The 25983-nt window shown below is 44.8% G+C and overlaps 1 protein-coding gene across 1 annotated transcript in view; it reads right to left on the bottom strand.

The window, feature by feature from the left end:
• Positions 1 to 25983, bottom strand: part of ACAD11 (acyl-CoA dehydrogenase family member 11) — a 164296-nt gene that overhangs the window by 134558 nt on the left and 3755 nt on the right. Inside the window, exons 2-8 of the mRNA XM_040353109.1 lie at positions 24097 to 24196; positions 21876 to 22001; positions 21581 to 21742; positions 14535 to 14699; positions 13185 to 13332; positions 8415 to 8536; positions 4156 to 4262 (exon numbers count right to left, since the gene is read on the bottom strand). Coding sequence (XP_040209043.1) covers positions 4156 to 4262; positions 8415 to 8536; positions 13185 to 13332; positions 14535 to 14699; positions 21581 to 21742; positions 21876 to 22001; positions 24097 to 24196 — 930 coding nt within the window. The remainder of the gene's footprint in view (positions 1 to 4155; positions 4263 to 8414; positions 8537 to 13184; positions 13333 to 14534; positions 14700 to 21580; positions 21743 to 21875; positions 22002 to 24096; positions 24197 to 25983) is intronic.

Below are 25983 nucleotides of genomic sequence, written 5' to 3'. Positions count from 1 at the left end.
GGAGAAAGTGATGGCACAGTGGGGGGCAAGTGATGGCACAGTGGGGGCAAGTGATGGCACAGTGGGGGCAAGTGATGGCACACTGGAGGCAAGTGATGGCACAGTGGGGGCAAGTGATGGCACAGTGGGGGCAAGTGATGGCACAGTGGGGGCAAGTGATGGCACAGTGGGGGCATGTAATGTAATGGCACAGTGAGGCATGTAATGTAATGGCACAGTGAGGCATGTAATGTAATGGCACAGTGAGATTTGAAAAAAGCCTGTTTCTGTCAGTGGTTCTGGCTACCCCTCAGCTTCCAGAAAGACTAGTAAGAAGGGGGTAGTCTTATATGGCGAGTATATCCCAAAACCAACATTTTTCCTGGAAAATTAGGGGGTCGTCTTATACGCCCAGTTGTCTTATACGCCGGCAAATACGGTAAATGCCAATTCTTTATTGCATAGGCTCACATCACCTGGTTCTCTACAGATTGGAGAAGTCGAATGACACATGTGAAGGGCCAATTGATTTTAATCCCAATTCACCAAATGCACGCAATTCAGTTTGTAAATATAATTCTATTTAAAGTCTGATTCAATTTGATCACAATTCAGGCTTCATCCTGCACTCTGCCCAAAGGAATGAAAGTGAGTTTTTTTGCTGTGCAACTTGGTCAAAAATTTGTGACAGTAAACTGCTGTTTCTGTCTCCACTCTTCTCCACCTTTGCTCCAAGCCTTGGCCATAAATAAGTCCTTTATCTTGTGTACTCTTGAGTACTTATTAAGCTGGCTATAGATAGAAAAAAATTTAGCCGTCTCAGCATGGACTGGCCGAATCTTGATCCATCTAAGACTGCTCCCGTCCGAGAGGAGTCTAACCAGTGATCAACTCCTCTCGATCTGGACTGCTGGAAAACCTGTGTTTGATCAGCACTGCACCCAAATGGCTGCAGCGCTGATCAGTGTTTCCCGCATTTAGAAGACAATGACACAGCAGAGAGGATACTCGCATTCACCTCAAATGTGCACATGGGGGAATCCGTTTGTTTTTTTGATCAGTCTCCTTGCTGATCAAAAATGAAACAACTATGGCCAGTTCTAAAATTAAAGTGATACTAATGCTAAAACGCTGTTCAACTTAACGCAGTCCATGCATTAAGGTAAAAAAAAAAAAAAGATTTTACAACTTGCTATGCTCTTCACCTTCTTAACCACTTAAGCCCCGGACCTTTAGGCAGCTAAATGCCCAGGCCAGGTTTTACGATTCGGCACTGCGTCGCTTTAACAGACAATTGCGTGGTCGTGCGACGTGGCTCCCAAACAAAATTTACGTTCTTTTTTCCCCACAAATAGAGCTTTCTTTTGGTGGTATTTGATCACCTCTGCGGTTTTTATTTTTTGCGATAATTTTGCGACCATTTTGAAAAAAATGCAATATTTTTTACTTTTTGCTATAATAAATATCCCCCAAAAACATATATAACTTTTTTTTTTCTCAGTTTAGGCCGATACGTATTCTTCTACCTATTTTTGGTAAAAAAAAAAGAAAAAAAATCGCAATAAGCGTTTATCGGTTGGTTTGCGCAAAATTTATAGCGTTTACAAAATAGGGGATAGTTTTATTGCATTTTTATTAATTATTTTTTTTACTACTGATGGCGGCGATCAGCGATTTTTTCCGTGACTGCGACATTATGGCGGACACTTCGGACAATTTTGACACATTTTTGGGACCATTGTCATTTTCACAGCAAAAAATGCATTAAAAAGGCATTGTTTACTGTGAAAATGACAATTGCAGTTTGGGAGTTAACCACAAGGGGGCGCTGAAGGGGTTAAGTGTGACCTCATTTGTGTTTCTAACTGTAGGGGGGTGTGGCTGTAGGTGTGACGTCATTGATTGTGTTTCCCTATAAAAGGGAACACACGATCAATGACAGCGCCACAGTGAAGAACAGGGAAGCTGTGTTTACACACAGCTTCCACGTTCTTCAGCTCCGGGGACCGATCGCGGGACTCCAGAGGAGATCGGGTCCGCGGGTCCCGCGGTCACGGAGCTTCGGACCGGGTCACGGGCGCACGCCTGCGACCCATGGCTGGGTACTTAAAGAGGACGTACCTGTACGTGCTTGTGCCCAACCGTGCCATTCTGCCGACGTATATGTGCAGGAGGCGGTCCTTAAGTAGTTAAAGTGGATGTAAATCCGATTTATGAAATTTGAGCTGGGCACATATATCTGCAGTATTTTGTTATCTATTTTCAATGAGCTAAGTCTTATAGCTCTCTTCTGAACGGTTCCTCTGTTATCAGCCTGAGAACTCCTGACATATTGTTTGACTTTTTAGACAAAAGCAGCCTGAATCTTTTGTCGGAGGAGGTTGCTAAAACAGAGTAGCAGAGAGCAGCTCCTATTACAAAACAGCTCTGAGAGTCTCTGCCTATGATGAGAGGGGGTGTGAGCCGTTCCTCCAATCAGCAATGTTAGCCATCTTGGCTGTATGCCCAGACATTACACTCTGTGTTAACCAGGAAGGGAAAATCTCCTAACACAATCTGAACTTTCTAAAAAGTATATAAATGTGAAGACAGCAGATATACATATAAAACCCATGTAGGGAGATTTGGTTAATATCTGTGTATCATCTGAGGCTGTTCACTTTACTGCGTGTATGGAGGGTTTACATCCACTTTAAGTACTTACCCCGAGTCCTCAATCGATCCAGTGTTGTGCCCGGCTGCATCTCTTCTTTTCCCTCTCCCTCTACTCACAGGGACAGCAGCGTTCACAATGTTTTTACGAATAGCTCCGCCCTAGGAGTTTCCATCCAGTGGAGGTGCAGACTTGGCTGAGGATTGCTGGATACAAAAGCTTGGTAAACCTCTTATGATTTTGAGGTTAACCCTTTGGTAAGAGCTTTGCATTGGTGGTGGTGATCATTCACAAAAGGAGGTGCAGCTTAAAGTAGAGATCACGACATAGGGCCAGATTCAGGTAGGGAGCGCGTAATTCTTTGCGGGCGTAGCGTATCCTATTTACGCTACGCCTCTGCAACTTTGACAGGCAAGTGCATTATTCACAAAGCACTTGCTCCGTAAGTTGCGGCGGCGTAGCGTAAATTGGCCGGCGTAAGCCCGCCTAATTTAAATGTGTAAGATGTGGGTGTGTTTTATGTAAAATCATCGCGACCCCACGTAAATGACGCTTTTTACGAAACGGCGCATGCGCCGTCCGTGAAAGTATCCCAGTGCGCATGCTCCAAATTAACCCGCAAAAATCCAATGCTTTCGACGTGAACGTAAATTACGCACAGCCCTATTCGCGAACGTCTTACGCAAACAACGTAATCGACGGAAAATTTGACGCTGGCCCGACGTCCATACTTAACATTGGCTGCGCCTCATATAGCAGGGGTAACTTTACGCCGGAAAAAGCCTTACGTAAACGGCGTACCTGTACTGCGACTGCCGGGCGTACGTTCGTTAATAGGCGTATCTAGCTGATTTACATATTATAGGCGTAAATCAGCGTACACGCCCCTAGCGGCCAGCGTAAATATGCAGTTAAGATACGACCGGCGTAGGAGACTTACGCCGGTCGTATCTTAGCAACATTTAAGCGTATCTCAGTTTGAGCATACGCTTAAAGTTGCGACGGCGCGGATTCGGACTTACGACGGCGTATCTACTGATACGCCCGTCGTAAGTCTTTCTGAATGCGGGCGACAGTGTATATATTTATTTATGGACACTGATTAGTTTTGCACTTTATGAAATTTATGTTGCATGATTTTACATGCACAATGCACTTTATGATATATGATTTTTGAATCATTGCACAAAGCAGCACTTTATGTTTGAGGAATTTTTATTATGCATGAATTTCAATATTTATTGTAAAAAAGCACTGTGCATATATATGAATTGTGTATTTATTGCACAACATCACTTTTTGACATTATTTAAAGAGATAGCGAACCCTTTGGGTTTATATTGTTTACACATATCTTGTATTCAAGTAGAAGTTGCTGCAGTCTCATTGGTGACTGTGACATCAAGCTTGAGTTATTCTTTTGTTTTTTTTTATTGGATGTTTTATTATTTTAATTTATTAATTTGCCTTTTAAATGCTTTAAATACTATTCTGCCATATTGTTATGCAAGTAGGAATCTTACCGTTTAGCTAATCTGAGTCCATTTTCAGCCAGAGGTTTAACCATATCAGCAAAGACGCTGGCATTCTCCCCACTGGAATTCCCAAGAAGAAATCTTGCATGAATCCCCTACATAACAAAACATGTTGAAAGCTAAATGCATAAAATACTAGTTTTTGTGAAGAAGTTATTAGAATAAAGTAAACCTGAGCAAACTAAACGTAGTTTACTTTTACTGAAAACTGCAAGATCCGGAGATATAGGATGGTGAAGTAATATGCAAAATTTGGGTGCGTTATGTAAAATCCAGCCTGACCCAGACCCTTCCATCTCCCTATCGGTCAACGAGGTCTCTTGTCACATTAGATAAATATAAACAGATAAAGTGCCCCCCAGGAAGAGAACACAGGGGACTTTTAAGGCAACTGGATAAAGAGATTGAAGAGTATCAAGATATTGTGGAAACCCCTTCAAGACTCTTGTCACATTAAAAGAGCAATAAGGAGACTAATTCTGCGTACACACGACCGTTTTTCATGACGAGAAAAATGCAAATTTTTAAACTGGTCGTGAAAAACGGTTGTGTGTAGGCTTTAACAAGAGGGAAAAAACCTGCATGCTCAGAAGTTATGAAACGGTAGCGCTTGTTCTGGTAAAACTAGTGTTCATAATGGAGATAGCACATTTGTCACGCTGTAACAGACTAAAAAGCATGAAGACTGAAAAGCGCGAATCGTCTCTCATCAAACTTTTACTAACATGCGGTAACACGAAATCAGCAAAAGCAACCCAAAGGGTGGCGCCATTCAAATGTAACTTCCCCTTTATAGTGCCGTCGTACGTGTTCTACGTCACCGCGCTTTGCTCGAACATTTGTTTTTCACGATCGTGTGTATGCAAGGCAGGCTTGAGAGGAATCACATCGAGAAAAACTTTTTTTCCCCATGACATGAATAACGGTTGTGTGTACGCGGCATAAGAAGGGGAGAAGCCAGGCCAACTTTTATGAGGAAAAGTTAGGATTGGCATATATTTTCAGCTCACTATATCTCTGGATATACCGATTCCAACAAGAAGATAAACTTTACCTGGCAAAAGCCATATATTACAATTTTTTTTTAACTTGCCAATATACATTAATCCTTTTCAACAGTCCTTTAATGTTAATTTTTTGTTATCACTCATCTCTACATGACATAATTCCCACAAACAGATTTTGGAATCTGCTGACTACGGCAATTCAGAAACAATTGCACAAGTGATTACATTTTAGGGCTCATTTCCACAATTTCCAATGAGCTGCCTTGATCTGTATAGAACAAAAGCAGGCTTTAATGTAGGGTAACAAAGAAAGCAATAGAAAGCAATTGTTTTTTATGTGACCTGTTCCCAACATCACATTGCTTTGGGGTGCACGGCAAATGCAGCATGGCTGAATTTTTTTTTTCTCAAACAAAAATGTATTCATACAGTAGAAATAAAGAATACAGAATGTCAGCTGGGTGACAATAACAATATTGAAATAGTTTGGGTTATTTATGAAAGGCAAATCCACTTTGCACTACAAGTGCAATGAAAGTGCAATTTCAAGTGCAGTCGCTGTAGATCTGAGGCGGACATGCAAGGAAAATGAAAAAAACAGCATTTTAGCTTGCACATGATTGGATGATAAAACAGCAGAGCTTCCCCTCATATCAGATCTACCCCTCAGATCTACAGCGACTGCACTTGCAGTGCACTTGTAGTGCAAAGTGGATTTGTCTTTCGTAAATAACCCCCAATATTCATTATACAGGTTATATATCATCATGTTTACACCCAACCATGGAATGCAATGAGAAAAGAAAAGAATACAGTGGAACCTCGGATTGCGAGATTTTTTTTTTAAAAATCAAGCATTGTCTCGCAAAACAAGCACGATTCATGCCAAAGCGGCAGGCAGTACCGCGTTTTGGCCTGAGGTGGGGGGAAACCGGAGCCGAGCCGAACATTGCCTATCGTCGCCGTTCGGAAATGCACTGAAGCCTAGGTTCACACTGCTGCGAATTCAAAATCGCGATTTTACCGCAAATTCGTGGCTGCGATTTTGCCGCGATTTCGGCCGCAATTTAATGTGAATCGCGGCCCGAAATCGCAAAAAGTAGTACAGGAACTACTTTTTGAAATCGCAGATGCGGCGTCGCACTGATTAGGACAGTGCCATTGCCGACAATTGCCGCCGATTTGAGATGCGATTTGACATGTCAAATCGCATCTCAAATCGTTCCAAATCGTACCCAGTGTGAACCAGGGCGAAAGGCCAGAGAACAGCTCTGCTGACCTCGGCAAATCTCGGGAACAAAGTCTTTCCGAGGTCAGCCGAGCATTTTCCTGGAACGGATTATGCTCGTAATCCGAGGTTCCACTGTACATTTAAAAGGTGTTAATCATACACAAGTGTTATATCAAAGTTCAGGTGTAAACAACACATTACAAAAATAAGGGTCGAGATTTTGACAAGCACGCAGCAATACTTGCTCTTCAGTAAATTCACCTCTTCGATATTTTGTTACCTACTGAAGTCTATGCCAATAAATTATCAGAAGTCGAAGTTTGGCAGAGCTTAGGTCGATCCTGTTATAGAGGAATCGGCCAATTTGGGAGTGCATGTGACCAGCACTTACACTGCCTATAATGTTTAGCTACCTTATTTATTGGCATATAACACGCACAGGCGTACAACACACACTCTAACTTTAAGAGGGAAGCTTCAGGAAAAAAACTTTCCAAAGCCCCCTGCGTATAACACGCAGGCACAGTTTACCCTCTATTTTCAGGGTAAAAAAGTGAGTGTTTATATATATATATATATATATATATATATATATATATATATATATATATATATATATATATATATATATATATATATATATATATAAATATAATATAATATATAATTATATTATATAAATCAGGCATGTCCAAAGTCCGGCCCGGGGGCCAATTGCGGCCCCCGTTCTAGTTTAATGTGGCCCCCCTGGTAATTTGGATATATACCGTATTTATCGGCACTGCCTCTGAGGGGACAGGGTGCTGTCAAATTACATACAGGAGAATCTCCTGTTTACTCAGCGGCATCTGTATTAGGAAGTTTTGTCTCCTGGGCTGCTATTGGATGACTCCTCTGTCCATAATAGGAGGCGGGACATTGTATTAAAAAGGCTGCTATGTAAACAGGAGATTCTCCTGTATGTAATCTGTTGGTGCTCGTCCCGCCCCCCCTTCCACTCCGAGGCAGCAGATGGGCTTCGATGAGGCTGCATTCATGGCAATGGAGAGGCTGCATTCATGGCAATGGAGAGGCTGCATTCATGGCAATGGAGAGGCTGCATTCATGGCAATGGCGAGGCTGCATTCATGGCAATGGCGAGGCTGCAGATGGTCACTGATTAGGCTGCATTATTTTGCTTCACAGTTTTTTATTTACATTTTTTTCCTGAAACTTCCCTCCTAAAGTGAAGGTACGTGTTATACGCCGATAAATACGGTATATCCAGATAACACGCCAAGCTCATCTCTTCACCACACACAGCCACAAAGGCAAGATAATTCTTGTTGGGCAGTGTATTAGTGCTCAGGCAAACACACTTAGACCACTCAGGCAAAATGGTCAGCCCTCACACATGTTCACTTCATCAAATCTGGCCCTCTTTGAAAAAAGTTTGGACACCCCTGATATAAATACAGTAAGTGCCAAATGGAAACTAGAGGGAATTGGGAAAGGAGGGGTCATTAGGATAAGGGGAGTAGAATCAGAGGTGAAAAAGAATAGTTATTCCAAGGAGGGGTGAGGGGAGGGAAGAAAAAAAAGGGGGTGGGAGAGGAAAACAAAGGGGGGGAAGGGGGGAGGTTTATGCATAAGTAAGGCCTGTGCCTAAATTGAATGCCTAGTAGAGAGTGTATGGAGTTTGGAATGGGTTAAGCAAAGTAACAACAATGGCCTCGTCAAGGGGAGGTTCTGGATATACCTGATTTTGTATCAGTGCAATGCATGGCACATCAGGTCATCTATTGCAGCATCATTTTGTGACATTTAAAAACAAGGGGAAAAATAAAAAGAGAGAAAACAGTGCAGTGCTTTTTAACCACGTGTAGCACCACCCTCCATGTCTCACGCCAGTGCGCTCGTGTTGTACGGATGCGGGCGTGTCAGAATGGGCCCTTACTCTTTTAAAAATGTCTTTCCTTAAAAACACATATGAGATAAAGTGTTTCATACACTCTAGAGATCTCTGTTACCTGTACTATTCCAGCAAGCTTAAAGAAGTTAAGTGCAAGAAAAAAATTCCAGTCATTCACTGGCGAATCCACACCTCGACGCCGGCTATAGATGCTCATCAGATCCTCATAGGCTGGCATTCCTAACAAATAAAGAACACAAGCAACCATTTAGGATTACAGCCCACTTTTCACACAAGAACAATGTGCATTTGATTGACAGTCTGGGATTTGTAACCAGCTGGTAAAATAAACAATCATTTAGCTAACTTTAAGGTAGAATTATAGGCCAAATGTTTTTTTTTTTTACTTTTGGATAGAGTAAGGGAGGGTTAAAACCTCTGTCAGTTTCTTTCTTTCTTTTTTGTCATCTGTGTCCCATTGGGAGATTTCCCATAGTCCATAGCCAAAACAGAAAGTAAGGCCTCGTACACACGCACGGTTTTCTCGGCAAGAAAGCTGCTGGGAGAGCCGAGAAAACCGTACGTGTGTATGGTTTCTCGTCGGGAAAACTGCCGGGGAATCTCGACGAGAAAAATAAAGAACCTGCTCTCTATTTTTCTTGTCGGGATTCTCGGCAGTGTTTTCCTGCCGAGAAACCCGAGCGTGTGTATGCTTACCTGGCCCCCGTTAAGCCAGCGCATGCTCGATGAGACTTTGACGCATGCGCGGTAGCTTACAAGGCATAGTGTAGGGTGTAGCAAGATGGCGGCGGAGGCATCGAATGCGATGAGCGCATGCTCATCATAGTCGATGATGTCACCGCGTTCTTGCCATTCAAAAGAACAGCAGTTATTTTGAAAGGTGTGTGTACACTCGGCGAGCAAGAAAGCTTGCCAGGAATCTCGTCAGGAAAACCAACGTTTTTTTTTCCTGACGAGATTCCTGCCCGTGTGTACAGGGCTTAAGAGTAAATCCCTGTTTAGTTTTGGATAGAGTGCAGAATGATTAGAACTCTTTTCAGGTTTTATTGCTGCCTGTGACCCGTTTAGGAGATTCACCCTCTTTATTTGTCCTGTTTACTGTTATCATCAAAAAAGTAAAAAAAAATCCCAAATTTTGAGTTGTCCTTAGAAAAGTAATAGAGGGGGAATCTGCCAATGGAGACACTAGTTCTGGTGACCTGGGGGGTTCCCAAAGAATTCCCTAATTTGGGATTTGGCTATGGGACAGAAAGTGAAGGGAAATCTCTGCAATGGGACACAGATGGAGAAAAAAAATCTGACAGGGGTTATAACTCTCATTTGCTATATCCAAAAAACACCACATCTAGTGTCCCTATTGGAAGATTTTCTATTACTATTACCATTTTGGGTACAGCCCAAAATGTGGGATTTTCTTTACTTTCACTTTCAATGATAATGGTGGACAGGACAAATATAGAGGATGAATCTCCCTAACAGGGACAAAGGTTGCAATAACAACCTGTCAGGTTCCATCCATTGCCACTCTGTCCGAAACTAAATACATATTTTTTTGCATTGAGTTATACTTTAATTCACTTTAAACACTTCTGTTATCAGCTACTCTTAGGCCCCGTACACACGACCAAACATGTATGCTGAAACTGGTCCGCGGACCAGTTTCAGCATACATGTTCGGTCGTGTGTAGGCGCGAGCGGGCCGAATTCCAGCAAATATTTGCCCGCCGGGCCTTTTCCCAGCAGACAAATATTCCTGGACGTGTTTTAAAACCGTCCGCTGGAAATCTGCCCGCTCGGAGATGTACGGTCGTCAGTACAGACATACCGTACATGTCCGAGCACCTGCCGTCCCTCGCATGCGTCGAATGACTTTGACGCATGCGTGGAAGCCTTTAAATGGCAGGCCCGCCCACGTCGCCGCGGCGACGACGCGGACACGCCCCGCGTATTGTTTACGCGCAGACTTCTGTACGATGGTTAGTACAGCCATCATACAGAAGCCCTCTGGCAGACATGTACGGTGAAAACGGTCCGACGGACCGGTTTCATCGTACATGTTTGCCCGTGTGTACCGGGCCTTACACGCTCATCAAGAGCTAACAAGTCTCAACAATTCACAAGTATAAAAGTTCCTTTAAGTGATACTAAAGTCTCTTAAATTTTCTTTACTTACCTGCTCTGTGTAATGGTTTTGCACAGAGCAGCCCAGATACTCCTCTTCTCGGGTGCCTCTTCGGTGCTCCTGGCTCCTCCCTCCTGTTGAGTGCCCCCACAGCAAGCAGCTTGCTATAGGGGCACCCAAGTCGAGCTGCAGCTCCTTGTGTTCATTCAGACACGGAGCCGTGGATCGGCCCTGCACCCTCTCTCTCCCAATTGGCTGACTGACTTTGATTGACAGCCAATTGCGGGAGGGAGAGACGACGATGACTGAGGCACTCATGCACATCGCTGAAATTTAGATGGACCTCAAGAAAGTATTAGGGGGGCAGAGGGGGGTTACTACATGCAAAAGGTTTTTTATCTTAACCGCTTGCCGACCGCTGCACGACTATTTCCGTCGGCAGAATGGCACGGCTGCGCACATGGACATACCAGTACTTCCCCTTTAAGACATGGCATGTAAACAAGGCATCTCCCTGTTCTGCCTTATGACAGGACACTCATTTTCTGCTCCCTGTCATCGGGAGCAGCGATCTGTGTCATGTTACATGTAGCCCACCCCCCCCCACAGTTAGAATAACTGCCTAGGACACACTTAACCCCTTCCTCGCCCCTACTGGTTAACCCCTTCCCTGCCAGTGTCATTTACACAGTAATCAGTGCATTTTATAGCACTGATCGCTAGAGCTGCACAATTAATCGCAGAGAGAATCACGATCTTGATACTCCCCGCCCGCGATCTCCCCACGGGATGACCAGCGATTCTTCTGTTTCACGGCCGGTTCCACGTAACCTGCGTGGAACGCAAATGGTGCCGATATCTGAACCGACGTCAGCAGCCTGCACAGCTGGATGGATGCTTGGGCTTCTCTTGCAGATCTGTACAACTGTAGCGTGTATCCATGCGCCACCCAGTGGTTGCCGGCGGTACTGCTTCTGATGTATTAATCTTTCCCACAGTTCTATACAACTGTGTGTATCCATGCGCCACCCAATAGTTGCTGGCGGTACTGCTTCTGATGTATAAAAAAAGAGACCAGTGATATGTCTATAATGTTAAAGACCATATAACTCCTATGAAAAAAGCAGAATCAAAGTTTGATTCTGCTTTTTTCATAGGAGTTATATGGTCTTTAACATTATAGACATATCACTGGTCTGTTTTTTATATATTCATATTTTCAGATAAAGCACAGGTTTATTTATTTGGGGGGGGGGGGGGGTTCTGGCATTCAGTTTTTGAGAATCGTGATCTTTAATCTAAGCAAAAGAATCGTGATTCTCATTTTCACCAGAATCGTGCAGCTGAACTGATCGCTATGCACCCGCAGCATGATGGGACTGTGATGTCATAAGAGGCCTATATAAATCGGTGCAAGCCGCGCACACAGCATTACAGCGGGAGGAAGCGATGTGTCAACATCAAAAAAGAAGAGAAAAAGAAGAGAAGAAGAAGAAGGCAGAAGCCCGGCATTACAGCGGGAGGAAGCGACGTGTCAACATCGAAGAAGAGAAGAAGAAGGCGACAGAAGCCCGGGCACCCCCCGCCGAAGACGTTGAAGTAGAAGTCCGGGAGGGGGGCCGCTGTAAAAGATCTAAAGAAGAAAGCCCCCCCCGGCGGAAGAGGACCAGACGGCGGTGAAGACCGGCACATACCCCCACCCCCCCGCCGAAAATGTCGAAGAAGTCCGGGAGGGAGGGGGGCCGCTGTAAAAGAGCTAAAAAAGAAAGCGCCCCCCCCCCCCCCGGCGGAAGAGAACCAGACGGCGGTGAAGACACCCCCCAGAAGACATCGAAGAAGCAGGCCCCCCTCATGAAAGAGCTAAAGAAGAGAGGGGGGCCCCGGAGCTGACTAATAAATTACTTTAAAAACCCTGTGTAGTGTTTTTTTTATTACATTTCTTTTCCTCCAGGTGAATGGGTAGGGGTACGATGTACCCCATACTCATTCACCTAGGGCGGGGGACCGGCATCTAGGGGCCCCCTATTTAAAGGAGGCTCCCGGATTCCGTTAAGCTCCCCTCCCACAGACCCCGACAACCAACGGCCAGGGTTGTCGGGAAGAGGCCCTGTCCTCATCAACATGGGGACAGGTGCTTTGGGGTGGGGGGGCCACAGGGCGCCCCCCGACCCCAAAGCACCTACCCCCCCATGTTGAGGGCATGCGACCTGGCACGGGTCTGGTATGGATTTTGGGGGGAACCCCGCGCCGTTTTTTCGGCGTACGGGGTGTCTCCTTAAAATCCATAGCAGACTCAAGGGCCTGGTATGCTCTTGTAGGGGGAACCCATGCCGTTTTTTTATTCGAAATTTGGCGTGGAGTTCCCCCTCAAGATTCATACCAGACACAGTGCTTGGTACTGGCAGGTATCCAAGTCGGATCCCAGTTCAATATCGTGCCGCGGCTAAACGCAACCACAGCTAAAAGCACTGTACAAATGCAGCTAATCGCTGTGCCTGGAGTCTTGGATTCCAGCAAAACATAAACATGTTTTTATCTGCGGCAAAACAGTCGCCTGTGTGAAAGGCGCCTTACTGCTGATGTGATCATTTCAATAAACGTTTGGACATTATTTTGAAGATCAATGGTGTGCTGGTCATATACTGTATATGCATCAATCTGTGCTTATTTGATTTGTGTTTCAAAGTATTGGAACCACAGGCAGCCAAGCAACTAGCATTTTAAATAGAGGTCTATAATTCTTACCTTCAATATCAGTAAAGGATTTGTCACCAACGTGTCCAAAAAAGTGTACTTCTCGAGGCCAAAAATAAGGCATAATAAAGTAAGCCAAGTCTGATATAGGATTTCCAATTGTGGACAGTTCCCAGTCCAGGACAGCGATCACACGAGCCTAAAAGACCATAAAGAAACATCAAAAAACATGCTAGAAAAACATAAAGTAAATGAGATGTTTGTAGTCTGTACTAAGTATTGTTTAACACAGCTGAACATACAGTACAGACCAAAAGTTTGGACACACCTTCTCATTCAAAGAGTTTTCTTTATTTTCATGACTATGAAAATTGTAGATTCACACTGAAGGCATCAAAACTATGAATTAACACATGTGGAATTATACATAACAAAAAAGTGTGAAACAACTGAAAATATATTTCATATTCTAGGTGCTTCAAAGTAGCCACCTTTTGCTTTGATTACTGCTTGGCACACTCTTGGCATTCTCTTGATGAGCTTCAAGAGGTAGTCACCTGGCGCAGCACCCCATCACTCTCCTTCTTGGTCAAATAGCCCTTACACAGCCTGGAGGTGTGTTTGGGGTCATTGTCTTGTTGAAAAATAAATGATGGTCCAACTAAAAACGCAAACCGGATGGAATAGCATGCCGCTGCAAGATGCTGTGGTAGCCATGCTGGTTCAGTATGCCTTCAATTTTGATTAAATCCCCAACAGTGTCACCAGGAAAGCACCCCCACACCATCACACCTCCTCCTCCATGCTTCACAGTGGGAACCAGGCATGTAGAGTCCATCCGTTCACCTTTTCTGCATCGCACAAAGACACAGGGGTTGGAACCAAAGATCTCAAGTTTGGACTCATCAGACCAAAGCACAGATTTCCACTGGCCTAATGTCCATTCCTTGTGTTCTTTAGCCCAAACAAGTCTCTTCTTCTTGTTGCCTTTCTTTAGCAGTGGTTTCCTAGTAGATATTCTATCATGAAGGCCTGATTCACACAGTCTCCTCTTAACAGTTCTAGAGATGTGTCTGCTGCAAAAGGTGGCTACTTTGAAGAACCTAGAATATGAAATATATTTTCAGTTGTTTCACACGTTTTTGTTATGTATAATTCCACATGTGTTCATTCATAGTTTTGATGCCTTCAGTGTGAATCTACAATTTTCATAGTCATGAAAATAAAGAAAACTCTTTGAATGAGAAGGTGTGTCCAATAATAATAGGTGGACTGTCATACCATTGTGATAAAAGGTTGAATAGTTTTACTCATACACATATTTTGCATGTTTTTTTTTTACATTCTCAGATTAACGATTACAATATCTTTTAATTTTTTGGGGTTTACAAAAGAATTTACCTCAGTTGGATGGAAAATAATATTGTCGATCCTAAAATCACCATGGACAAGGCACTCTTCGTTGTCATTGCTTGGCAAATTATTCATAAGCCAGTCAGCCAACTGGTTCATTGCTGGGATATCAGTGTGTGCAGCCCGGTCATACTGCTTCTTCCATGTGGTTACCTGAAATGGATTTACAGAAAGTAAGACAGCGTGACTAGAGCTGCACGATTCTGGTCAAAATGAGAATCACAATACTTTTGCTTAGACTTAAGATCACGATTCTCTCACGATTCTCAAAAACTGAATGCCAGAACCCCCCCCCCCCCCAAGTAAATAAATAAACCTGTGATTTATCTGAAAATATGAATATATAAAATACAGACCAGTGATATGTCTATAATGTTAAAGACCATATAACTCCTACTTTGATTCTGCTTTTTTCATAGGAGTTATATGGTCTTTAACATTATAGACAAATCACTGGTATCTTTTTTATACATCAGAAGCAGAACCGCCGGCAACCACTGGGTGGCGCATGGATACACACTACAGTTGTACAGATCTGCAAGAGAAGCCCAGGCATCCATCCAGCGGCGCAGGCTGCTGACAGCGGTTTCCGATATCAGCGACATTTGCGTTCCGCGCTGGTTACGTGGAACCGGCCGTGAAACAGAAGAATCGCGGGTCGTGGACGGGGAGATTAGAGATTGCGATTCTCTCCGCGATTAATCATGCAGCTCTAAGCGTGACATACAATAGCGTTACATCCAGCTCTTGGAATAGTGCATTTGCTGAATGTTGAGATTAGATATACAAAAAGTGAAGTGATGAGCAAAGTGCAAGCTTATATATACCACTGTTAAAGCCTAATGCCCGTACACACGATCGGAATTTCCGTCGGGATAAACTCTGACGGATTTTTCCGACGGAATTCTGTTCAAGCTGTCTTGCATACACACTGTCACACCAAATTCCGACTGTCCAAAAGCGGTGACGTACAACACGACGAGCCGAGAAAAATGAAGTTCAATGCTGAAGTTCAATAGATCAGTGGTTGGAAAGAAATGTTGGTTATTTTTAATTTACTTGGAGAAAGGCCTTAAATTAAGATAGCCTTTAGCTGACTTTGCATAAAAAAATAATTGATTAAGCTTACAATCTAAGTACATATAGCATTTTTTTAAGTAAATTAAACATGCAAAAATATTACATGTGTTATGTTTTTTATGTAGAGATCTTGGCTCAACCTACTTAATGTTGTTGATTTAATTTTGCTTTCATAGAATTTATTATTGTATATGAATGTTTAAATGTGTATATGGCTTATTGTGGCTTAGGCGCCCTCTAGTGATTATGGCGAGCACTGCATGCCAGTATTGGTTGCTGATACTGGATTATATGTGGTTACCCATGTTTTCTATATTGATCTTGCACTGTCAATCTGCCTGTTGCCAACCTCCTGGAAGATACTTTACGTGGATCTATTCATCTACTTATCTACACAATAGATCTTCGACCAGCCTTGTTTCAGCTGTCCCACCACCTGTTTATTATTGGTATCATCTCTAAAGGGCTACTGTCTAGTTATTGATCTATCTGGGTATGAAATCATGGTTTTTGATTTAACTGATGTAACTGGATGCAAATATATATCATGATTTTATTTCTATAGAACTCCTTTGTTGTGTTCCCATGTTCGCCTAAGGATATATAGGATTGCAGTTGCCATTTCTAGTTTGATGGTCCAACCTACGAGGTAGTTATTCCATTTCCTTGGCATGTTAATGCCCATAGTAGATATGGGGTACTTACCATCTTATGTCAATGATGTTGTTTGCTTACTTGCAACTTTCAAATTTTTCTACTCGCTTCGTTATTTAGTCTCTCTGTTTTTTTAATTTGCACACCCCTGAAGAAGCAGGCAATCCGTGAAACATGTTGGGAGCATGACCCTATATGGTTTATAGAAGGTTGATTTTATACATGCTATACAATTGGGGAAAACTTTGGTCTCGGTGGAAACCTAGTAGAGGGGGTATTGCCACTCAGATTGAAAGTGTCCTCCAATATCTATTTTTAAAATGTATGTTGATGTTATGTAAATAGACTTTATTATAAAAAATTATAATGGTGTAATGTCTCATGACGGTACCGGGAAAATCATGTTTGCCCCCCAAACCCTCTTCTTGAAGTATATAAATATTTTATATTTACTATTTCCAGACAGTAGATGGAAGTAGATATAACTTCCACTTCATTTTTACATGTGTACCTGACTAACGTTAGCTGCTTTGACTACCTTTACCCTAAAAAAAAAATATTTTTTTTCTAACATGCCATCTAGCATACTAGCGCGTATGCCTTTATTTTATTTTTTTGCGCCGTACTCACTGTTTAATCCCGTAGTTACGTTTCAGTCTAGTAGGCGTTCCTATGCAGAGGGAAACATGATTGACGGCCAGCTATGGCGCGTCACGCTTCACGGAAATAGCCGAAATAGGACTTGGCTCTTCACGGCGCCTGCGCAGCTCCTAGTCTGTGCGCAGGCGCCGTAAAGCGCCGTGAAGAGCCGAGTCCTACTCGGGAAGCGTGACGCGCCATAGCTGGCCGTCAATCATTGTCCCCTCTGCATAGGAACGCCCATTCCCCGCGGGGAGTCTGAAACTTATCTCCGGGATTAAACGGTGAGTACGGCGCAAAAAAAAAAAAAAAAAAGGCATACTGTAGCTCATGCTACTATGCTGTATTTCATGGTAGAAACTTGCATTTTAGGGTGAACCACCGCTTTAATAAACAAAGTTAAATAAAGCAGTATAAAAAGATAAAATGTAAAAACTTTTAAGCTTAACAGAAATATTAAAATGAATCCAAAAACCACTGTCCCTATTCACAGCAATGCATTTTTTTCATATAGGTTCTTATGCCTTGTACACACGGTCTGACTTTTGACCATGCAAAGGTCCGCCGTGAGTCCAGAAAGAAAGAGAACATGTTCTCTATGTAAGGTCCGTCGGACTTCTGAAAAAAAAAATGCCCGATGGAGGCTACACACGGCCGGACTTTCCTAGAAAAAAGCCCATCTGACTTTTGTTCTCGGAAAATCCTGCCATGTGCATGAGGCATTAAAAAGCCTCAGTGCAAGAAAAAAAACATACTGTACCTGCAGCTCAAGACAAGCATTATGACATTCGATTACAAATCAGGGGAATTGGATACATAAGCATCAGGAAAAGAAAATGGAAAATAATAGTCAAGCACAGTAAAATCTATAGTGTAGAAAACCAAATACAAGGTACGTATCTATGCAGGGTCTCTCCTCCCCCTGAGAAAACCTCAAAATGCCGCGGAGAGAGGGGGGGTGTCTGGCCCCCCCCAATCCGGGCTCCGGTCAGGGATTACCGCAACCATCCGCACCAAAAGACTTACAGTTGTTCTGTCCAAGGCAACCAGAGACGATCACATTTTTGGGGACAGCCCCTGTTAATATAGGTCAGCTTGTAAAGGGGTAACACCTTGTTTATGGAGGAGTCCCAAGATTCAACTGTGGGAGAAGAGGGGGATAACCCCTTGAGCAAAATCTCCTTCCTAGCGTAAAATAGGACATATGAAATAAGCAGCTTAGTGTATCGAGGTCGCTGTTCATCGTCCTGAATCCCCAGCAGGGCCCAGTTCAGGCAATGAGATAGCTGCAGGCGGGCATTAATACTCTTGAAAACTGCGGCCCAGTACCCAGCCAGGGAGGGATAGGACCAAAACATGTGCATGTACGTGCTATCAGGGGAATGACACCTGGGGCAGTCTCGGGACCTCTGCGGGTAGATCGAGTGTAACCTCTGTGGCGTAAAATAAACCCGATGGACAAATTTGGCATGTATGAGATTGTCCCTAGAGGAGATCAGCAGCCTAGAACCAGTTTCAAAACAGTCCTCCCTGTCCAGGCCAGGGATGTCGGCCTGCCACCTTTCCCATAAAGTCTCTATCCTAGGCGAGTCTACTCTCAAGAGAGAGGAGTACAATGTAGAAAGAGTTTTTTTAAGGGTCTCCTGTGCCAAAAGTGCCTCAATAGCATCAGCTCCCAGCCTTATGGGGAGAGGGAATTGCGCCCTTGCCGCATGCCTCAACTGGTAGTATCTAAATAACATCTCCCCCAGGAGTCCAAACCTAGCAGAGAGATCACTAAATGGCAGAAGCATCCCCCGGGGAATAACATCCTGAAAAGTCTTGATCCCAAATCGGGCCCAGAGGTGCGGATCAGGTATCATCCTGAAGTGTGGCATTGTGGGGTTCCCCCATAACAGACAGAAGGGAGAGTAACAAAGACTACGAACGAATCTCTTCCTGGCCACCCCCCATACCTTCAAGGTCACTATAGTAGGGGATGGAAGGGAGGGGTATGCTGCAGCGCCTCTATAAACCAACAGCCCAAAATGGCCGCTTCTAGGCAAGTGGCCGCGTTGGACCTGGATTGCTCAAACCACCAACGTACGGTAACCAACACAGCCGCCCAGAAGTATACCCTCAAGTTGGGTGAGGCAAGACCCCCGCCGCTCACTGGGAGCTGCAAGGTTGACCTGGCCAGTCTAGGGTTAGCACCCCTCCAGAGAAAAGCACCGATACAGCAATCCAGCTCTCTAAACAGAGATGCCGGGAGCCAAACGGGACAGTTACGAAATATATAGGTAAACTTGGGCAGGTAGAGCATTTTTAGCACAAAGGCCCAAAGATTAAGGGGGAGGTCCCGCCATCTAGCGCACTGGTCCTTAAGTTTCGATACTATGGGTTGTAGGCTGAGGCGCCAAAAGTCTCCAAGGTCTCTCGAAACCACAATACCCAGGTATTTAAATTCCTCCACCCATATTAATGGGGTCTGCGTCCCCACCCCCCGGGCCTGAGGATCCAGAGGAAACACCACCGACTTTGACCAATTTATCCTGACCCCAGAGAAGTGTCCAAACTCATTAAATACCTCTAGGGCGGCCTGAAATGACTCCTCAGCGTCCTGAAGGTAGAGCAAGGTATTGTCTACATACAGTGATATTTTCTCCTCCAGGGGGCCAATTTGGAGTCCCCTAACAGCGGTGGACTCCCGAATACGGATTGCCAACGGCTCAAGGGCCAGAGCAAATAGGCTGGGTGACAATGGGCAACCCTGCCTGGTGCCCCTCTGGAGAAGAAAAGTCTCAGAAAGGGAGCCATTGGTACGAATTCTGGCTCTAGGGGCCAAAACCGAACCTAAGAACTTCCCACAAATATCCCCACTCCACGGAGTCAAATGCTTTCTCTGCGTCGAGTGAAGCAATGACCCTAGTGCCCCCGTTATCATGGGATGCGCCCAAATTTAGGAACAGCCTGCGAATGTTAATGTCCGTGCTCTTCCCCGGCATGAAACCCGTTTGGTCCTGGTGGACCATATCTTCAATAACCAACGTCAGCCTGACGGCCAAAATTTTTAGCCAGCACTTTAGCATCTGCATTAATCAAAGAAATCGGTCTATATGAGGCACATTCCTCCAGATCCCTACCGGGTTTGGGCACCAACATCACCACCGCCTCTGACATAGAATCCGGCAGAGATCCCACAGCAGAGAACTGTGCCAAAAGGGAAGTGAACCTGGGGGCCAGCACCTCCTGGTATACAGAGTACAGTTCGATAGGGAATCCGGCAGGACCCGGGGGCTTACACGCCTGCATACCCTGTATTGACTTCTGGACCTCCTCCAGCGTGATATTCTTTTCTAACTCCGCACTTTTGTCAGGGTCTAGGACTGGGAGCTGCAACTGATCTAAATAAGTAGTCAGGTCGGCTGTAGTGTACGTTGCCCTAGAGGCATAAAGGTCTCGATAGAACTGGTAAAACCTATCACTGATCTCCCCAGGGGTGGCTAAGGATCGGCCCTCAGAGTCATTTATCCTGCCCACATGTGTCATTGCGAACTGCCCTTTGGCCAGCCAGGCCAACAGCTTACCATTTTTGTCACCAAATTCAAACACCCTCTCTGCCCTGTCTAGCAATGACTTTCTAGTAATGTCGATCCTGATCAGGGACAAGTCCCGCAAAGTGTGTTGCCGATTCCGGACATAGTCCCGCTTCTTTTCCTCGGCCTGCTCCTCCAACTGACTCAGGGCCCGCCACAACTCCCTTTTCCAGGCTGCTATTCTGGAGATGTACTCCCCCCGCAACCAAGTTTTAAAAGCATCCCACAGCACCAGCGGCCCCGAGGTGCCCTCATTAGTTAGCCAAAAGTCATAAATAGGTTCATGGAGATGTTCCTGGATCTCCGAGTCCATTATCCAATACCTGGACAAACACCACAGTCCTGGACCAGCCACTGGGCCGCCCGAACCTCCACCTTAATCGTGGGGCATGATCCGAGATACCGCGAGACAGAATCTCGGCAGACACCACCGCCTGCAAGAGAGCAGGTGAGGCAAACGCCAAATCTATCCGAGATAGCGTCCGATAGGTGGTCGAGAGACACGTGTATTGGGCCTCCAAGGGATGGAAATGACGACAGAGATCCGTCAGGTGGAATGCCTCCGCCCAGTGAGGCAAGCCGGACGGAGCAGAGGTCCTCTGTTTCAGCCTGTCCTGCCCCTTGGACATAACCAAGTTAAAGTCTCCCACCAGCAAAACCCTGTCCACTCCATACTGTGTGGCCTCCTGCATCAAAGTATGCAAGCAGGTTACATCAGATGGGGGAGGCAAGTACACCCCCACAATAACATAGGGGGCACCCGAAATCACTGCGTGCAACATGACATATCTCCCTCCCGGGTCCGTCTTTACCGCCAGCAGCTGAAAGGGAAGTGACCTGTGCACCAGGATTTCAACCCCCTTTGCATATGTGGAGTAGGAAGCGTGGTAGTGGGCGCCCATCCATGCCCTCTTCAGGCCCAGGACCCGCGCACCCACCAGGTGTGTCTCCTGAAGAATACAGATCTGGGGATTGTGCTTTCTCAAATAGTTAAACACCAGGACAGTATTGTAAAATTAGCCAAAGTCAGACAAGAGGGATAACAGTAGGATAATTATAGCATCCATTTAGGTGGGTTCTCCTTACCTGTCTTTGACAGTATCCTTTTCCTTTGCCATACCCTGTAAGATTTAGCTTGTGTATGTTATATGAATGGAGCCTGGAGAGTGTTTCTGTGAGAGCAACATACAGCGCTGATCTCTCTGCAGGGCGGACCTTGGCGAGAGTGGCATCTCGGAAAATACGACCCTGTAAAAGGAAAAGTAATACTAGTTGCAAAAATGTACTAATGGAACCAAAAAGACACATTTACTTAATAATAGCAGCACTTTGTGAAACCTAGTAAAACAACATAGTCTAATACTTGTGTGACTTGGCTAACCTCCACATGTGCCATCACATAGAATTCCGTTCCAATCACTGTCACATCATTACAGTATAATAACGTCTTCGGTACCGGGAATCCAGCATCAAATAACGCTTTTTGTACTTCATATTCACGTTCAATCTAAGTAAATAAAAAACAAAATGTCATTCTTGGTTTTATGCAGAATCATTAGCACAATCATGAGAACATACACAGGCAATATGACATTATTTTAGAGGAACTGATCTCTGGAAGTGGTGTTCAAAAAACAGGCAAAGCTCTAGTCACTGGTATTGTGTGCTCCTCCGCCCCCCCTATCCCAGATCCCCTGCCTCAAGGCACCCACCACCCATGTTGAGGGCATGCGGCCTGGTACGGTTTAGGAGGGGTGGGTCGCTCGCTCATCCCCACCACCTTTCCCGACCGGCCGGACTGCGTGCTCGGATAAGGGTCTCGTATGGATTTTTGGGGGACCCCCCACGCCGTTTTTTCGGTGTAGGGGTTTCCCCTTAAAATCCATACCAGACCCAAGGGCCCGGTATGCTCATGGAGGGGAGCCAATGCCAGGCTAAGTCGGATCCCCGACAATGTCCCCTCCATAGAGAGGGAAAATTGTCGCTTCTTTCTCGCGCTCGCTGCAAGATGTACAGTACCCTGTCGCCAAGAACCAGCGCGAAACACATTCTCGCTGGCGGGTACTGTAGCTTGTTACAGTGTTTTTGTTTTCTTCATTGCCATCACAACGGGCGGGCACTTCCGACGACGACACCCGTTGTAATAGCAACCCGAGAGGTTGAGGACGCTGCGGTGTGGTTAGAATGCACATGCGTGGGAATGGGATGGGACGTGACAGCGCATGATGGTCGCAGATCATCACAGTATCCAGGAAGTAAGTGCTTGTGGGCTACACATGCCCACAAGCAAAATTGGAATGTCCGAGAACAGTTTTTAAAAGTGTCTTTCTGCTAATACTCGGGAGATCGGCGACAGATTTTAACAGTAGGTGAACATATATATACAATATGATTGCCTCATGAAATAAATGTGCGCTCTAACTATGCTAGATGTGAATGGGGCCTGAAAGTGAAATTGGTGCGATAACACAAGAACAATAAGGCTCCATTCACATCTGTGTGTTTACTTGCATTTCAGAAATGCGCTGTCCCAAAAATCGCAGTAAAAAAACGCACCAAGCTCCGCTCTAAAAAAAAATTCTGAAGCTTCTTTGGGGCGATTGCTGCGTGTAGAGCAGCCCATTCAGGTGGATGGGCTGCACTAAGGCCGTGTACACACGGGCAAACATGTACGATGAAACCGGTCCGCCGGACCGTTTTCACCGTACATGTCTGCCCGGGGCTTTCTGTACGATGGCTGTACTAACCATCGTACAGAAATCCGCGCGTAAACAATACGCGGGGCGTGTCCGCGGCGACGTGGGAGGGCCTGCCAGTTAAATGCTTCCACGCATGCGTCAAAGTCATTCGACGCATGCGAGGGATGGCGGGCGCTCGGACATGTACGGTAGGTCTGTACAGACGACCGAACATGTCCGAGCGGGCAGGATTCCAGCGGACTGTTTTAAAGCAAGTCCAGGAATATTTGTCCGCTGGGAAAAGGCCCGGCGGGCAAATGTTTGCTGGAATCCTGCACACTAGGGCCTACACACGACCGAACATGTCTGCTGAAACTGGCCCGCAGACCAGTTTCAGCAGACATGTTTGGTCGTCTGTACGGGGCCTAAGTGTGATGAGTGAAAATGCTCCAAACACCTCCACGTGTTCCAGATATGCAGAAATGTGAACGGGGCTTGACAGCTGTTTCTGTCCACACCCTTGTATGTACTTGTATAAAGATTGCCATACACTATGCAATCTAACTGTGTATTTAGTGAGAAGGGTGATCACTGATTGATTGCATTTCATTTAATGAACGTGCAACTGGGAATGGGAGGGTGGATGATGCATTAGACCAAAATTAGGAACAAAAGAGGAGGAAAGAGGGACTTTATTCCAAATCAGGGACAGTCCCTTGAAATCAGGGACAGTTGGGATCTATGTGAAAGTACAGAATGTAAAGCGCTACATAAATTGACAGCATTTTAAAAGGTCTGCCTCTAATATTAAACTGTAAGTAATCGTGCTAAAAAGCTTAGTGTAATTGGAGATAAAAACAAGTCTACTATCAATTTAAGAAAATAGATTACAATAGGTGCAAACATCTAAAAACTCTACCTTACCCGATGAGCTCCTGGCAGAAGTTGGCCATGAGGTTTCTTTCGAAGAACAAATTTATTTGGACCTTTCTGCAGAAAAAACGTAGGGTTGGACTGGCCTGATCTATAAAAAAAATGTAAAAGTTTCTCATTTATTACTTATAGTGTATGGCAGCGGTTTCCAAAAAAACAAGATGTGAGCCACTGCTGGTATTCATTGTTACAGATGAGCTTGGGCATGTTTGATGGTCTTCCAAACTTATGTGGCCGAGCCCGCCAAGAATCTGTCACTTGTATACATGAGGCTAGCGGATGAGGAATGCCCCCACCACAGATGACTAGGCCATTACAGGTGACAGCTTCCTGCTGGACTCCTCTATGTGGGTTCGGAAGAGCATCTCAAAACTCATCTCTATTCACTGTCACTATGGGGTTTATTTACTACTCAGGGATTTATGAGCAAAACTGCCATCCCTACTAAAAGAATATATTATTAGTAGTAAATAGAGTAGGTTCATTCGTGGCAGACAGACCAGTAAAAATGAAAAATTTGAAGGTATACTGAAGCATGCTAAATAACACATACAAACTTTAGTTAAATCAGGGGTTGACAAATTTGCTTGGAATCTAGGAGCCAGCTAAAAAAGTTAGGAGCCAGAAAAAGCACCCCGTCCCGATGAGCTTGCGCGCAGAAGCGAACACATACGTGAGCAGCGCCCGCATATGTAAACAGTGTTCAAACCACACATGTGAGGTATCGCCGCGATTGGTAGAGCCCTCCTCTGTAACTCAAAACATGCAACCTGTAGATTTTTTTAAACGTCGCCTATGAAGATTTTAAAGGGTAAAAGTTTGTCGACATTCCACGAGCGGACGCAATTTTGAAGCGTGACATGTTGGGTATGAATTTACTCGGCGTAACATTATCTTTCATAATATTTAAAAAATGGGGATAACTTTACTGTTGTCTTATTTTTTTATTTAAAAAAGTGTAATTTTCTCCCAAAAAAGTGCGCTTGTAAGACTGCTGCGCAAATACGGCGTGACAGAAAGTATTGCAACGATCGCCATTTTATTCTCTAGGGTGTTAGGATAAAAAATATATATAATGTTTGGGGGTTCTATTTAGAGGGAAGAATATGGCAGTGAAAATAGTGAAAAATTACATTAGAATTGCTGTTTAACTTGTAATGCTTAACTTGTAATACCAACGGCCACCACCAGATGGCGCCAGCTCACATTTGGTGGTAATAACTTGTAATACCAACGGCTTACCACCAGATGGCGCCAGCCCACCTTCCAAGCCAAGTCGCCAGGACACTATTTCTAGTCGCCATGGGCGACCTGGCGACTGGGATTTGTCGAGCCCTGAGTTAAATATTTGCGTGGCAAAATTTTATTTGTGTGTACAGTGGCCCGATCCTCCTTTTCTGGGATCCCCGCGTGGTGCTGCTGTTCTCGAGTGCCCCCTCGGAAACCCGCATTCCAGGGGGAGACTCATGCAGGCACACTCCCGAGTCCTGCTGCTGCATCCATTGACACAGACAGCAGGACTCGGCCCCGCCCCTGGTTCCCGTGTCACTGGATTTGATTGACAGCAGCGGGAGCCAATGGCTCCTGCTGCTATTAATCTATTCAATGAGGACCTGAGACAGTGGCTGGAGCTGGAATGATCAGGTTCAGGTAAGAAAAAAGGGGGAGGGGGTGCAGGGTGCTGCAGCACAAAACGTTTTTCACCTCTCTGCATTAAGGTGAGAGTTTACAACCCCTTTAAAGGGTAAAATAGATTTACAAAAATCGAACTGGGTGTCCATCATAAATTGCATGTTTTTTTATCCATTGTTTTCCATATCAGTACTGGTGATCTCCTTCACAGTCATCCTTCAATGACTTCCTATCTCCAAGCCCTTG

This window comes from Rana temporaria, chromosome 5 (genome assembly GCF_905171775.1).
Source record: "Rana temporaria chromosome 5, aRanTem1.1, whole genome shotgun sequence".
NCBI classification, from domain to species: Eukaryota; Metazoa; Chordata; class Amphibia; order Anura; family Ranidae; genus Rana; species Rana temporaria.
The sequence above is the reverse complement of the archived record's forward strand: the minus strand, read 5'-3'. Positions and strand labels throughout refer to the sequence as shown.